At 41.3% G+C, this 13,737-nt stretch overlaps 1 protein-coding gene across 3 annotated transcripts in view; it reads right to left on the reverse strand.

The window, feature by feature from the left end:
• Window positions 1-231: 231 nt before the first annotated feature.
• Window positions 232-13,737, reverse strand: part of LAMP2 (lysosomal associated membrane protein 2) — a 37,628-nt gene continuing 24,122 nt past the window's right edge. The window contains exon 9 of one of the 3 annotated variants that reach the window (XM_027861382.1): window positions 232-1,164. In XM_027861382.1, the coding sequence (XP_027717183.1) occupies window positions 1,022-1,164 (143 nt within the window). In that variant the 3' untranslated portion in view covers window positions 232-1,021. Of the gene's footprint in view, window positions 1,165-5,424; window positions 6,047-12,218; window positions 12,522-13,737 lie in introns of those variants that run through there. The other 2 variants (XM_027861384.1, XM_027861383.1) reach the window with 2 other exon arrangements.

A 13,737-nucleotide genomic window follows, 5' to 3' on the forward strand; every position in this document is an offset into this window, starting at 1 on the left:
AATGACTTGGTCCGAGTACACAGGGCTAGTAAGTGTCTGAGGTAGGATTTGAACCCACCTCCCCTAACGCCAAATCTAGACCTCTTTATACCATCCCACACTGGCTCATTTCCTCTCTGTGGGCTTCAGTATCCTCATCAGTAAGAAGAAAAGGTTGGACTCAATGACCTTGAAGGTCCCTTCCATCCTTAACTCTAAATAATCCATTAGAATATGAGTTTCTTGAGGGCACAGACTGGTTTGTTTGCCTTTCTTTGCATCACTAGCCTAGCACCATTGCCTGGCACATAGTAAGTGCTTAATAAAACGCCTGCTGAGAAACTGACTTAAGAGCTTAAATCTGCAATTAAGCCCCTGGATCAAATTTGGGGAATTGTGCCAGCTTTCACTGACTCCAAGCTTCTCCCTGAAATGAAACCCCATCTTCTTAATACCAATGCGCTATGATAGTGAAGCACGTAATCAATCAATTTCCAAGGAATCAGAATTGAGGGTCAACCAAAGGGGAATGGAGAGACAGACACAGAGTGGGTATAAATGGGCCACAGCACATTGTGAGCGTCGAATTCCATGCACAAAGCTGGGAAAAAGAGAAAATGAAACAGATGGAGGATTGGAAAAGGAGGTGGGCTGAGTATCCAGCAAGAACGAGGGATAAGTGATGGTGTTGCCTAATGTCGACGGCCAGAAGGCCCCCAGCGCGTTGGGTGGACCCTCTTTAGATTGGCCGAGAGTCATGCGTTTGGGCTCTGCAATACTGGAGAACACATCCATCCGCAAGATCCGTACAAGACAATATTTTAAGGAGTAAATCTTTCATTCTGTAATTACATTCCAGCTTGGACAGAAAGAACCCATCTGCTTTTGGACAAGGCTCACTTATACTAAAGCTGGCTAGTAGCTCATGGTGGGGAAGAAATTTTGACTAAAAAACAACAGCAACAACAACAAACTACTGAACTATGTAGCAAACACATTACTTTGGTTGGTTAGAAATGAAAGCCAATGAAGGATGAAGTGATTACACAGACTGATAGCCAGTGTGGCTTTTCCTTCTTCCAATTACATAGGAGATAAAGACAAGAATTATAAGGAAGCCAAGGGCCACACCCACTGCGATTGGAATAAGAAAGTTCAGGTCAGAGTCAGCAAAGCATTCTTGGGCTGTTGAAAAAGAACAAACAGAAAGCAGGGAAAGGATATTAGTAAAGAACCTGAGCATTTGAGCAATTAAGCCAGGAGCAAATACACTGAGATTAATCTTTTAACGACCTTGCCACCTTTCCCTTTTTCTCAAATCGGGTCATTCCATTTGCTCCGGTTCATCTGCCCGCTCTTATCGCAAAGAAAAACTAATCTCCAATTCTGGTTGGTTCTGTCCCATTCCCCACCTCCCACATCCACCCCTGCCTGCCCCTCTTCCCAAAAACCAACCAAACCAAATCAAAACACACGCAACCCAACAAGTTCCACCAAAACCAAGTCTCCACTAGGTAGAAAGGATGATTTCAAGTGGACGTGCGCACAAAAGCTTTGCTTAGCTCACACTGGCCAGCGCCCTGTTTCTGCCACACAGACACTGGAGAACAGACTCATCACCTACACTTCATTTCCTTACCCATCATGGCCCCCACCAAAATACAACACAGGGACAACACGAGGATTCAAAATAAGAGCTCCTGTAAGAGAGAAACTTGGAAAAGACAAAATAGGTTTATTTACACAAGGATTACCACTCTAACCAGTTTTGACCAGGTGGGTACTGGGTGAATGTATCCAGCCACACTGGATTGCTAACTCGGTTGATTTCACACTCCTCAATGGAGCACTGAAGGCCCTCCATAATCTGGCACAATTTTGCCTTCCAGGCCTTATTTTATGCTACTTCCTCTCTTGTATTTTACATTTTAGCCAAACTCGGCAGTATGATGTAATAGAGATGGCACAGACTTGGAGTCAGGAAGACCTGAGTTCAAATCCTGCCTCAATCACTAGCTGTGTGATCCTGAGTAAGTCACATAACCAACTTCTCTGTGCCTCAGTTTCCTCATCTGTGAGTGTTAGACTCGGCCTCTTAGGTCCCTTAACACTCTAGGTCTAGGACCCTGTGACTACTAGCCATTTCTTGAATTTGTCCTTTCCTAGCTCATATCCCTGCACCATACCTTCTCCCCATCTCCAGCTGCTCAAATCTTTTTTTTTTTCCTCAAAGCCTAGTCCAGGGAATACCTCCTCCATGAAATCTGCCCTAATTCCGATCAGCTAAAATCAAGATCTGCCTCATTTTCTTCCTTTCTTATAAAGCACTTTGGTATAGTGGGCAGTGTGCTAGACATGGAATCAGGAAGACCCGAATTCCAAAAGCTGCCTCAGAAATTTAACAGCTGTGTGACCTCGGGCAAATTACTTAACCTCCCTGTGCCTCAGTTTCTTCATCTGTAAAAGAGGGATAATAATAGTACTTTCCTCACAGTGTTGTGAGGATAATGTATATAAAGCAATTTGCAAACCTTAAAAAGTGATTATTATTACAATGCACCCATTTTGAGTTTAAATCCTTGAGGGGGTTACGTTGCTCTTCATCTTTGTATGGCCAATAGAGGGCACAGGTCATATGGGTAGTAACCACTCGATAAGTATCATAGGATACATAGATACCTTCAGTAAAAGTACCTAAAAGGCATTGTCAGAAGGCAATGTCTTATGAGAGACGAGGCCAGTGTTCCAACTGGGCCCCAGTGCACTATTGTTACACAAAGCCACCAAATGCTGCAGCACTTTATAGTGACTGTAGTACTGGCAGGAAGGGCAACATGCCCAATGTTTGTTTGTTTTTTTTAATCATGTAAAAGCTGAAACTAGTGGGTCATCTTCTTTGAGCGATTCTTAACCTTAGACACATCTCCCCAACCAAATACGGGACGAGTGTGGTCAGACAAGCTGGCGGGACGACCTCCAGAGAACTGTGCCTCACCACTCTCTAGGCAGCCCATTTCTTTTTTGGACAGCCTCAACCGTGAGGAAGTTTGCCCTGACACAAAGCCTCAGTGGGCCTCTTTGCAGCTCCCGTTCCCTGCTCCCACTTCTGAACTTTGGGGATTCTCAATAGCGCCCAGCACTGAGGAGACCCTTTACTAATTGCTTGTGCCAAACTGTCATGTCACAGAGAACATAAGAGGGGTTCGGGGGGGGGGGGGGTTGAATAACCTCAGTTGTTCCATCTCTTTCATCACATGGCTGAACTAGATGGCCCCTGAAGTCACCGGCAGGGATCTAGGCCCTAGGCCAAAGGTCATTAACATGGCAGCAATGAAGTCGGGTTTTGTTGTTTTGGTTTTTTTTTTTTTAATTGACAACCATATTTCAATATAATAGATTTCCTTTGCTAAATTTTTTTAAAAAATTATATAAATGCTTGTTGAATTGAAATGAATTTCACCCAAACACCGATAATGCAACTAAGAAAAAAAACAGGGACACATAAGGTGGTTTATACAAGGGTAATATATTTGCCATTTCCCCCCTGCTCCTTGCTATTTTAAACTCATAGCCTTGACTTGCATTTTAATTAGAAAGGCAGATGCTAAAGGACCTGGGTTGCAGTGTGAATCTCAATAAATTATTAAAAGGAATTACAGCACCTCCTGCCCTTCACTGAGGAAGACCGAATGAGATGCTGAACAAATAATCAATTTGTAAAATGATAAGCAATTCTTTATTGCTAATGTCTTAGATAGAAAACTAAACAAAAAAAAGATCAAAATAGCTACAATTTTCTGAAAACAGGCCAGTATCTTACCACTTATTAAAATAGATATTAATAAAACGGTAAACCAAGTCAAAGTGTGTCTCTTCCCAACTCAACACGCTACTGTTTGTCAAACACATACATCTACTCTCTTCGAAAGAGAAAATTCATATATTTCAAGCCCTGCCCCCCTTCTTTTTATAGAGGAAGTCACGTCCCCGAGGTCATGCCAAATTTCTGGGTTACTTCCTAATTCAATAGTTTGCCCATCACACCGTACTGCCTCTTGCATTTAGGGAAGATACTCAGTGAGTAAGGTGACATCTTCCAGCCTATTTTAGCATCTGGAGCTTCTAGCTCCACCTGGCCAACACCCCACCCTGCCTATATCTCGGATCTTTAAGTAGCTACAGTATGGCTGCTTAGGTTTGGGGATGGCAGGGAGAGGGTCTCCTTCCAGAAGCTGCTTAGTGCCCAAGGAAAACAAGCAACCTTGAACTAATTTTAATCCGCTAGAGATCACCCAAGTAAATGGAAAGAAATACAATTATCACAGAATGCCAGGGTTAGAAGAGACCTCCCCAGCCATCTCAGGTAATCCTTCCAACTCACTACCGGACAAGTGTAATTATCTCCCTATCTCACAGGAAGACCATCAGAGGCCTGACCCCACTACATCCCTCCCCCAACATAACCCTTTCCATTTTTGGACAGCCTGCTAGGAAGCTTTTCCTGACACAAAGCCTAATTTTGACTCGTTGCAGCTTCCCCTCCCTGCTCCTGGTTCTTCTGCTCCCTGGATCCAAATAGCAAATCTATTCCCCCTTGCCCACGATGGCCTTTTCAAATTCTCAAAGACAGCTCTCCTCACTTCTGCAGATTAAATCTTCCCAATTCCTTCACCTCATCCTTATATAGCATGGATTCAAGGTTTTCCACCACCCTCCAGCCCAGACTTGAATACAAAACTCCAGCTGCAGTCTAAACCAGTGCTTCTTAAACTGTGGGTCATATGACCCCATGTGGGGTCATGACCCAGTTTAAGAAGCGCTGAAGGGGTGCGAGTAGAAAAAGTTTAAGAAGCCCTGGTCTAAACAGTGCATGTTAGGCTCTATCGTCTACCAACACTGACCAGGCAAAGGCAAAACTCCAAGGAAGAAACCCATTATTAGTAAAAATGTGTTTGCACTCTTCCAATTCACAGTACTAAAAAGGGCAAATGAAGGTGTCCTAGAGAAACCAGCTCTTTCAGAATAGCCATTCTCATGCTTTGCTCGGCCTGCTGGGTGGGATTTTACCCGCAAGGTGCTAAGGCTAGCTTCATCCTTACTAGGATATCTTCTCGTTAACCTAGAATAATCTCAGCTGACATTTCTTTAAGAGGTTTCCAAAACTTTGACATTTCAATTGAGGCAGAGAGTTGTTCAATTGCCCTCATTTTAGAGGGGGAAAGAAAGGCTCAAAGCAGTTAAGAAGACTTTCCTAAATCACACAACTAGTAAAAAGCAGGATCCCAAGTCCAAGTGTGGCATTCTCAGCCACCCCCCACTTCCCCACAGCTGTCTCTGTTAAACAAAGGCAGCCAGCATAATGGTCCTGTATTCCTCTGAATGCCAGCTGGTCTGAGGACCACCATCTCTTATTTACTCAATGGAAAACCAAAGGTTGATCATATCTGATGGGCACTCGGGCCACAGCGTCAATATTTATTGTAATGAACAGTATACAGAAGGCATGACAACAAAGCTTTAATCACAAGAGCTCAAACATCAATACATTGAAAACACTGTCAGGGAAACAAGTCATCATTTCATTTATGCGTAAGTACATATTTTATTCAAATGGTGCCCACCTTCCTAATAGTTTAAGGCACTTGAACTTCTGATCAAAGCTTGGCTAAGATTGCAGAAGCGTTCATTTCAGCACTGAATGTAGATGAGCTGTGGAACCCAAGCTCCTATCTAAGGGCCAGTGAAAGCACGACTCTGATTTGCAGTTTTATAAATAGTACAGCTTTCATTAGAAATGTTTCCTTTTAAAATACTGGGTCTATTATTTCTCCCTAAAAATAGCTTGAACTAATAATCACTTAAGAAACCACTTTCTTTTGATTATGTGGTAAACATGCTGCTAAATTGGGACAGGGTCAATCCAGGTGCTAAAATCGCTCATATCTGGTACTCTGGTGTCTGTGACCAATAATATAAGCCAACAGCACCAGTATAACTAATCCTCCCAATGATGCTCCCACAGCTATGGGTACAACGAAGTGGTCATCGTCTGCACGGCAGTCTTCAGCTAGATGTGGAAAAAGGGCAAATTTGAGAGAGAAAAAAATAACTGAAAACCAATCAAAATCAAGAGTGAATGAAAAGTCATCAAATCATGTCAGAATACTCAATTTCTTTTTAACTTTAATTTTAAAAATAGGTTTTATTGATATCTTCTGGTTTGTGGGTTTTTTGGTGCTCCCCCCCTTCTTTTAAACAACAGTTTAAATGTAGGACCCTACTCTGCCCCCACTTTTTTGGTAAACAACACAGACACTACCACCATGCTGGCCACTTGTCCAACATTCTGTAGTCTCAGTTCCACTCCCTGCCTCTCTCTTGAGAAGAGGGAAGTGTTTTATCATCTGTTCTTGGGCTTGTTTTTTACTTCAGCTAATTTACCTGACCTCATTATGGAATAAATTGTTTCAACCTAAGTGAATTTTCTGAGATAACTGAGTGAAACATAGCCCTATAAGCAGCACATCTTTTTTTTAAAAAAAAAAAAATTTCATCCATTTTGGATTGAAAACTTTCTACAATGCATTTATTCTCTTCCCTGCCTTATTAAAGGGGAAACCGATGGTAACTGAAGTTTTTTTGGGAGGTGATCTTTTATCGAGAACGAGTATTGTCCTGGGTTGTAACACAACGATGCCTGTCGGGACCACTTAAGTCTGTAGGACTGTTCTGCCCCTACATAAAATGTTGCCTAACTATTATACAATGGGAATTCCGGTCTCCTTTAATATTAGGCTGTCAACTGCCAGTTTTCCCTGCCTTCAGTTTGTTTCTAACAACCCTTCCACCCATTTCTAATCTCTCATCTGGGAAACCAAATAAAAAAGTTTGTTAGAATTATGAATAAAATTCAAGGCAATAGGCTGAGTGAAGGCATCATCTACTCCATTCCTAGAAATCAAGCGCATGACCTTGAAGACTACCTTCCTTCTCATCTATGTTCAGATAAACTAAGGGCGCCAGATCAGTGAAACACTGTTGAGCCCTGTATCTTCTCTACTCCTTACCTTACCCAAATCCTCACTCATTGTTCTCCTGTTGTTAAGCACCAGACCTGACTTGTGACACAGTCTGAATTCTTTTGCTTTGTTGGTGAAATGAGGTGCCAAAATGGAGTCTAGCTCATATTAGTCTTCCTCCAAAATTAGAAACCTACTCATAATGACACCTAATTTAACAAATATTACCAATTCAGTTTTCATCAAAAGCCATAAATGAGCAAAGTGGATCAAAAGGGCAATTCAGGCAACAAAGCATCAAGAAAAAACTTTATCACCTACTTCAAATGCTCTCAACTAGAGGAAAAAACTAAGTTCGAGTAGCTCTTGACTTAGGGGAAAATACTTCACTAGAATCCAATATTTTATTGAATATAATTCAAATTTACTTTTGCAGTTCTATAAGCAATGGAAAGGCCATTATTTTAATGAGATCGCAACCTAAATCAAAGTTAATTTCATTCTGAAAGTCTCTTGATGACCCGCCACCTGGTAAGGGCTTAACACCACCTAGTGCTGAAAAGAAGACAAAAAAATTTATTTTGGGATTAATTTTAAAATCACAAAAGCAGCACAGATTTCTCCATTTCCAAAAAGCAATGTTACAGGGCAAAGGTGAATAGAATAGAAAAGAATGAATAGAATAGAATAGAAAAGGCCCAACAGAATAAATGGGCAAGGCAGAAGAGCTTTGCAGCGGAGATTTAAGGACAAGTTTTAACTAGAGTCTTCAACTTGTTACTCTTAAAATGCTAGCCAATTAAAGAATGCTTCAAATCAAGTTTCAACACGATTGCTGGGATGCAAACCTACACTTGGAATATGCCTGTTACTCAACTAGAAAGAAAGGACCATTCTATTCTGAATTTGTTACAAAGCCCCAAATCCCCTCAAACCAATTACATGCCTATCTCTGATACCAAGCTCTGCTTGAGAAACTAGCATAAAGAATTACATTTTGGTGTGATAGCTTCAATTTGCAACATTATCAGCCTGTTCTAATGACATTTGTCCTCTCATTTAAACTGGAAAAAAAAACCTGATACCTGCTCAGTTCTATCCTGGTACCTAAGAAGAAAATTATATTTTATTGATAGATGCAGACAGTTTGTGATAAAGAAGCGAGAGGACTGAAATGGCCTTCTTGGAGAAAAATGCAGAGAAGAAATTTTGGAATAATCAATCTGTAAAACAGTAAGAGACTGAAGATGCTGCCTTTTCCTGGTGTACCATGTTAGAAGACAAAGGGCGAGTCGCTATATAGCTTAGCCTAGTTAGGGTTTAGGATGCTCAAGTGTTTGAGTGGTTCATAGTTATTCAGTTGTTTCAGTCATGTCTGACTCTTTGTGACCGTATTTGGGGTTTTCTTGCCAAAGATACTGGAATGGTTTGCCATGTCCTTCTCCAGCTCATTTTACAGCTGAGGAAACTGAGGCAAACAGGGTTAAGTGACTTGCCCAAGGTCACACAGCTAGGAAGTGCCTGAGGTCAGATTTGAACTCAAGAAGATGGAGCTTTCCACTGTGCCACCGAGCTGCCCCTTGGGTGGTTCATACTTAAATGAAAATTAAGCATCCCACAAAGCCAAAGAAAACTCAAAGATTCAGAGCTGGAAGGGGGAGCAAAGAGATCATTTATCTAGTCGACTCTCTCAATTTGCAGAAGGGGAAACTGAGAACCCAAGTGGACAAGTGATTTATCCAAAGTCAAACAGCTGGTTGGTACAGAGTCAGGAGTTGCTCTTCATAAAAGGCTTGGTTAGGGCAAAATGGAGAAAATTAAATCGAGTTATTGAGAAAAAGTCTCCAGTGATCAAATGATCTATTGAGATAACAACTTTCTTATCTCAAAATTTGAGGGTTCCATTCTTTTAAAAAGAACTGAGAAGTGAATTACAATTATATGTGTAATACAGAAATGAAGACTACTTAAGGAGAATGTTCACGGTTCCGACCTACCCTGAGCTTCTGAACAAGAGGTACTCCCTCAACATTAAAGACCCATGATCAACCTTAGAAGTCAGAAGAGAAGCTATGTAAACTCACAAGAGCTACCTTTGGTCTAAGATATATATAAGCTCTAGATACTGGAAGAGAAACACAGTTTGCATTTTGTCTAGTTGTCAACCAGCACAACTAATCCCTGAAAGAGCCTTTGGCTTTTGATAAACCTAAGTGGTGGGATAGACAATGCAGAACAGTACCAGCACCACTTGGGTTTCAGAAAGGTTCACAAGATGATAGGCTCAGAGATTTGGAATCATAGATTTAGAGCTGGAAGGAACCTTAGAGGTTCCCCACCTCTGAATTCTAGTCCAACTGAGGCTCAGAGTTCAAATAACTTACACACAACCAGGAAGTAGGATAGCCAAGATTTGAACCTGGCTCCTTTAACTCTAAATCAAGCAGTACTTCGATTGCACCATGCTGCCCCCTCCTAATATCCGAAGGAAAGAAATTCAATGCCGAGAAGCCTACTCACTCCCAGGGTCCATCACGCCCTAACCTCCCACTTTCCCCACACATACACACCTTGCCACCAACAAAGTCTCCCTGCTCTGTAACTTTATCCATTGGTATAAGGAACGTAGAAACTCCCTTCACCTGGCAACTCACCAATAACATGATGAAAGCATGAATGGAGATGGAGGTGGGAAAGGAAGTGGGACCCAGAGAGAAAATAATTTGATCTCACTTCCACCAACAGAATGTCCAAGTTTCTCCTTTAGAAAGGAAATTACACAGTGTGAGAAATCTTGGCTTGAACCATTTAAACAAAATGTGACCAAGTTTCCTTAAGAAAGGAAAAAGAGCTTTATTTTGCAAAGCAATATGAAGGTTAAATTGACAGTGGTTCAAATAATTTTAAGCAGAAACACATGAGAAAAATATTTACATAGACTAGTTTTTCCTCTTGTAAACTCTCTTTTAACTACAGGTAAGTTACTATGAAGGTATTTACTATCTTCAAATCTGACATTCAGTTCAACCTTGTGGTGTGAATGAGTTACACACAAGGTGCAAAGGACACACAGCTACACAAATTAACAGCTGAACAACTATATATAAACCAATCCACATAAAAGAAGAGAGTCAATGAAATTGCAAGTCAACCCTTCTACAAAACAGTGGTAATTAGAGGTATTTTTAAAATACAAGGCAGGTATATAATCTGGAGATCTAAATCTTGGTTCAACTGGGTCGAGTGCCATGTCTCCCTCCTGTGCTTCCCAATCTGTAAAAGCTTCAGTTTGGAATTGAAGGCCCAAAGACTTTTGTGCATTATCTTTCCTTATTGCGTCACCAATATTAAAACCCGATTGTAGATTAAGAACTCTCGATAGACTTTCTAGATTTCTTTTCACGCTCGACAAATGACAAAAGTAGTAATTTACAGTCTTTGCTACCAAGTATCTAATTCAACTTTAGGAAGTGTTTGAACACCATGGTGCTACGGCTCTGTACAACCCTCAACTAAGTACCAAGTCAATTCTCTGCCAGCTGAGTGAAAGTGCCAACTAAAAGGCCAAGGATGGGTGAAAAACAGCCATCATTTCAACAGGCTTGTTAGAGCTAGACCTAGCACGCATGGGTTACTATTGTGTAGGTGTCTGGGGAAATCTCTCAATCTCAAATTCTTTTTCACTCTCTCTCTCTCCCAATCCTCCTCTCTCAATCTGTTTCTCAATCTTCAAATCTCTCAATCTCTCCCCACTCCCTCTCCATAGATAGAATGTCCCAAAAGTCTGTGCTGTTTTCAGCTACTTAAAACCACACAGACTTTTGGGTCACCCTGTGTATATATAGTGCAGTCAGGATTTGTGGCATTTAAATACCCACCCAGATCATTTACGATGACTGGATTGCAAAAAATAAAAATAAAAATCTTCATTATAATAGTAGTTTAGCAACATCATCAGAATGTCTCCCTCTCTCTTCGAAAACAAAACAAGACAAGGAAAAAGGATGCTCTATTTTGGCCACCAACTTGTGTGCTCTCTGCCACCCACTAAGCCCCGATGTTTTGCTCTACCCCAAAGCATTTGCTCCACCCAAATCATTCTTCATAAACATTAGGTGCTGCCCACGAATGGATAATGGGCGCATCTCACCACAAGGCACACAAAGGAGCACAAAATAGACCAACGGACCCTGCCATCAGAAACAACCACAATGCAAGTTCTAATTAGCACAGACTCATTTCAATGGGAGGAAAGGGGGAGTAGTTAAAAAAAAAAAAAAAGGTCGTGCTGGCTCAGAAACAGAGATGAGAGCATCTTTTGGGATGGCCATTGCTCCAAGAAGACAGTGACATTCAGGCCCTGCACAGGACACTATATGCACAGATAAAAGGTAAGTGCATGTCATCATGTAGATGTCAAGCTAATTAATCAACTTAGAATTTCCTTTTTCAACCCAATACCAGCAAGGATGCTATAACAGCCAAAAAGAAACTTCTGTTAGTTTTACGATTGCAGATACAAGAAGTCAGCCTACAGAGAGTATACTAATGAGCACATGACAAATAGCCTGTGAGCTAAAGGACTTAGAAACAAGATTGAAAGAACTGTTGAGATTCTGTGTTTTCAACACTATCCAGTAGTTTGTTTACAACCAAAGAGAAGCCACACTAATAAAGGGAGAAGTGAGAGGGGAGGGAGGGGAAGTGGGAAGAAGAGAAAATGAAATCTTTCTGTAACTCTGGGTTTTACAGCTACTTTAAACAAACACATTCAAAATGCTTTAAAGGGAACATTCAGTCCTAAGAGTGAGATATTGCTCGGCACTGGCCACATCCATTCGTGAGTATTTCCAAGATCGAGATGTACAGAATTAGCAAAGGTTGCACTAAGTTTGTCTTCCAAACAGATCATCATAAAAACACAGAAGAAGCAAGTACAAATTTCAGTAGAGAGAGGAAGGGGAGAGGGGGAAAAATGCCCCAGCTTGCTATATGCAGGTAATTCCTTTTATTATTAAACATTTTCCTTATCTCTAGCCATAGGAGTATATAGCTCAAAGGCTGAAATAGTAACAAGAGCACAAAAATGGGATCTTTAATCCATTTGGTTATGAATGTCTTTTTTTCTCTCTCTCTCTCACTCTTTTTTTTTTTCGTTGAAGAATGGAGACCCAATGAGTTTACTTCTTAGTTGGGAAAGTAAAGCCACATGACCATGCATTTGCTTTTTTTTTTTATTATTGTTGTTTCGTTTGTTGTTGTTGTTTCTGTTTCAATTCCCACACCCCCTAGGTTCTGGGTCACGGCTAAGGGTATTTTAATCGAATGATGTTTAATTTTGGAACTTGCACTTGCTTCATCATACTGTAAACAGTGATTTGGTTTACAAGGTCTGATATCCAGCATAGCTTTTTCTTCTGCCAATTATGTAAGCAACCACTATAATGAGAATCAAGCCTGCAAGCCCGGCACCAACTATAACTGGTATTAGAATGCTGTCATCGTCCAGTGAGCACTCCTGGGCTGTAGATAGAAAAAGTGTGTGACAAACAGTAAATACAAGCAAAATCCTTGATTTGTCTGTAACTGCTTATACTGAGCTTAAAAAATATTGTTTTTGGCTTAGTTTTCAAAAGGCAAGTTGTTTTAAGCAACCAGCTTTTGGAGCCAGATCAAAGCCCCAGAGAATTGGAGATGACCCCAAGCAAGGAGTTGGCAAACATGGGCCCAAGAGCCACCCCTCAAGGCTGTCTGCTCCTCCCTAAAAAGCTGGTGCTTTATAGGAAGTGTATGGAGACCACGGTTCCAGGATGGAAGCTTGATGGGAGGGTGAATGTCTACCAGGTGGAGTCGGTTTTCCTTGGGGTTGGGTGACTTGGGAACTCCAGAAGAGGTGAAGAAAGTGGTACTCCCTACTAACTCACAGACAGGAACCACATGCCTCAGCTGCTTACTTGGAATTGGGGCTGGAAATTACCAGAAATGTTGGACCAAAGCAGCTTAGGCTGCCAGGTCTCATCCTCCCCACAGAAACAAACAACTGAGGGACAGATCACAAATACCCAAGAGTCAAAAAGATGGGCCGTTTCTCCCCACTCCCAAAGTCACAGATAAAAGTTCTAAATCACTCTGGCTCCAGAGGCTCCTGGATCAAGAGCTGGATGGGACTTAAGGAGCCATGTAGTTCAGTCCTCTCATATGACAGGTGAGGAAACTGAGGCCCATAGAAAAGAAGTGACTTGCCCAATGTCACAACATAGGATCACAAAAATATAGGGGGAAGGGACCTCGGAGGGTAGCTAGTCCAGCTGCCTCATTTTGTAGAGGAGGAAGCTGAGGCTCAAGGGAAGAGACACAAGCAGTAAGGAACAGAGCCGAGATTCACACTCAGGTCTTTTGCCTCCAAATCTAGGACTCTGTTCTACCATATACCACAATGCTCCTTTTTCTGTGACCAATCCATGTTCCCTGCTTTCCACCCCAATTCTTCCATCTTGCCCTACTTAGCCAAGCATAGCTGGTGTGATTTTAGGCACCTGTGGACAAGAGTCTATTTTCATGAATGGATTAATGTATCATGTTACCAAAGTTTACCAGGTTTTATGTTCTGGATGGGTATTCTTAAACCTTTGTACATGTGAGGCCAGAGTTCCAAATGAGAAGAAAACATAGCTCATTTCTATTACAAATAACTGAGTTATAAACACATTTGAATAGACTCTTAAACCCTCAATGGAAA

This window comes from Vombatus ursinus, unplaced genomic scaffold (genome assembly GCF_900497805.2).
Source record: "Vombatus ursinus unplaced genomic scaffold, bare-nosed wombat genome assembly UNPS02014735.1, whole genome shotgun sequence".
Taxonomy (NCBI): Eukaryota; Metazoa; Chordata; class Mammalia; order Diprotodontia; family Vombatidae; genus Vombatus; species Vombatus ursinus.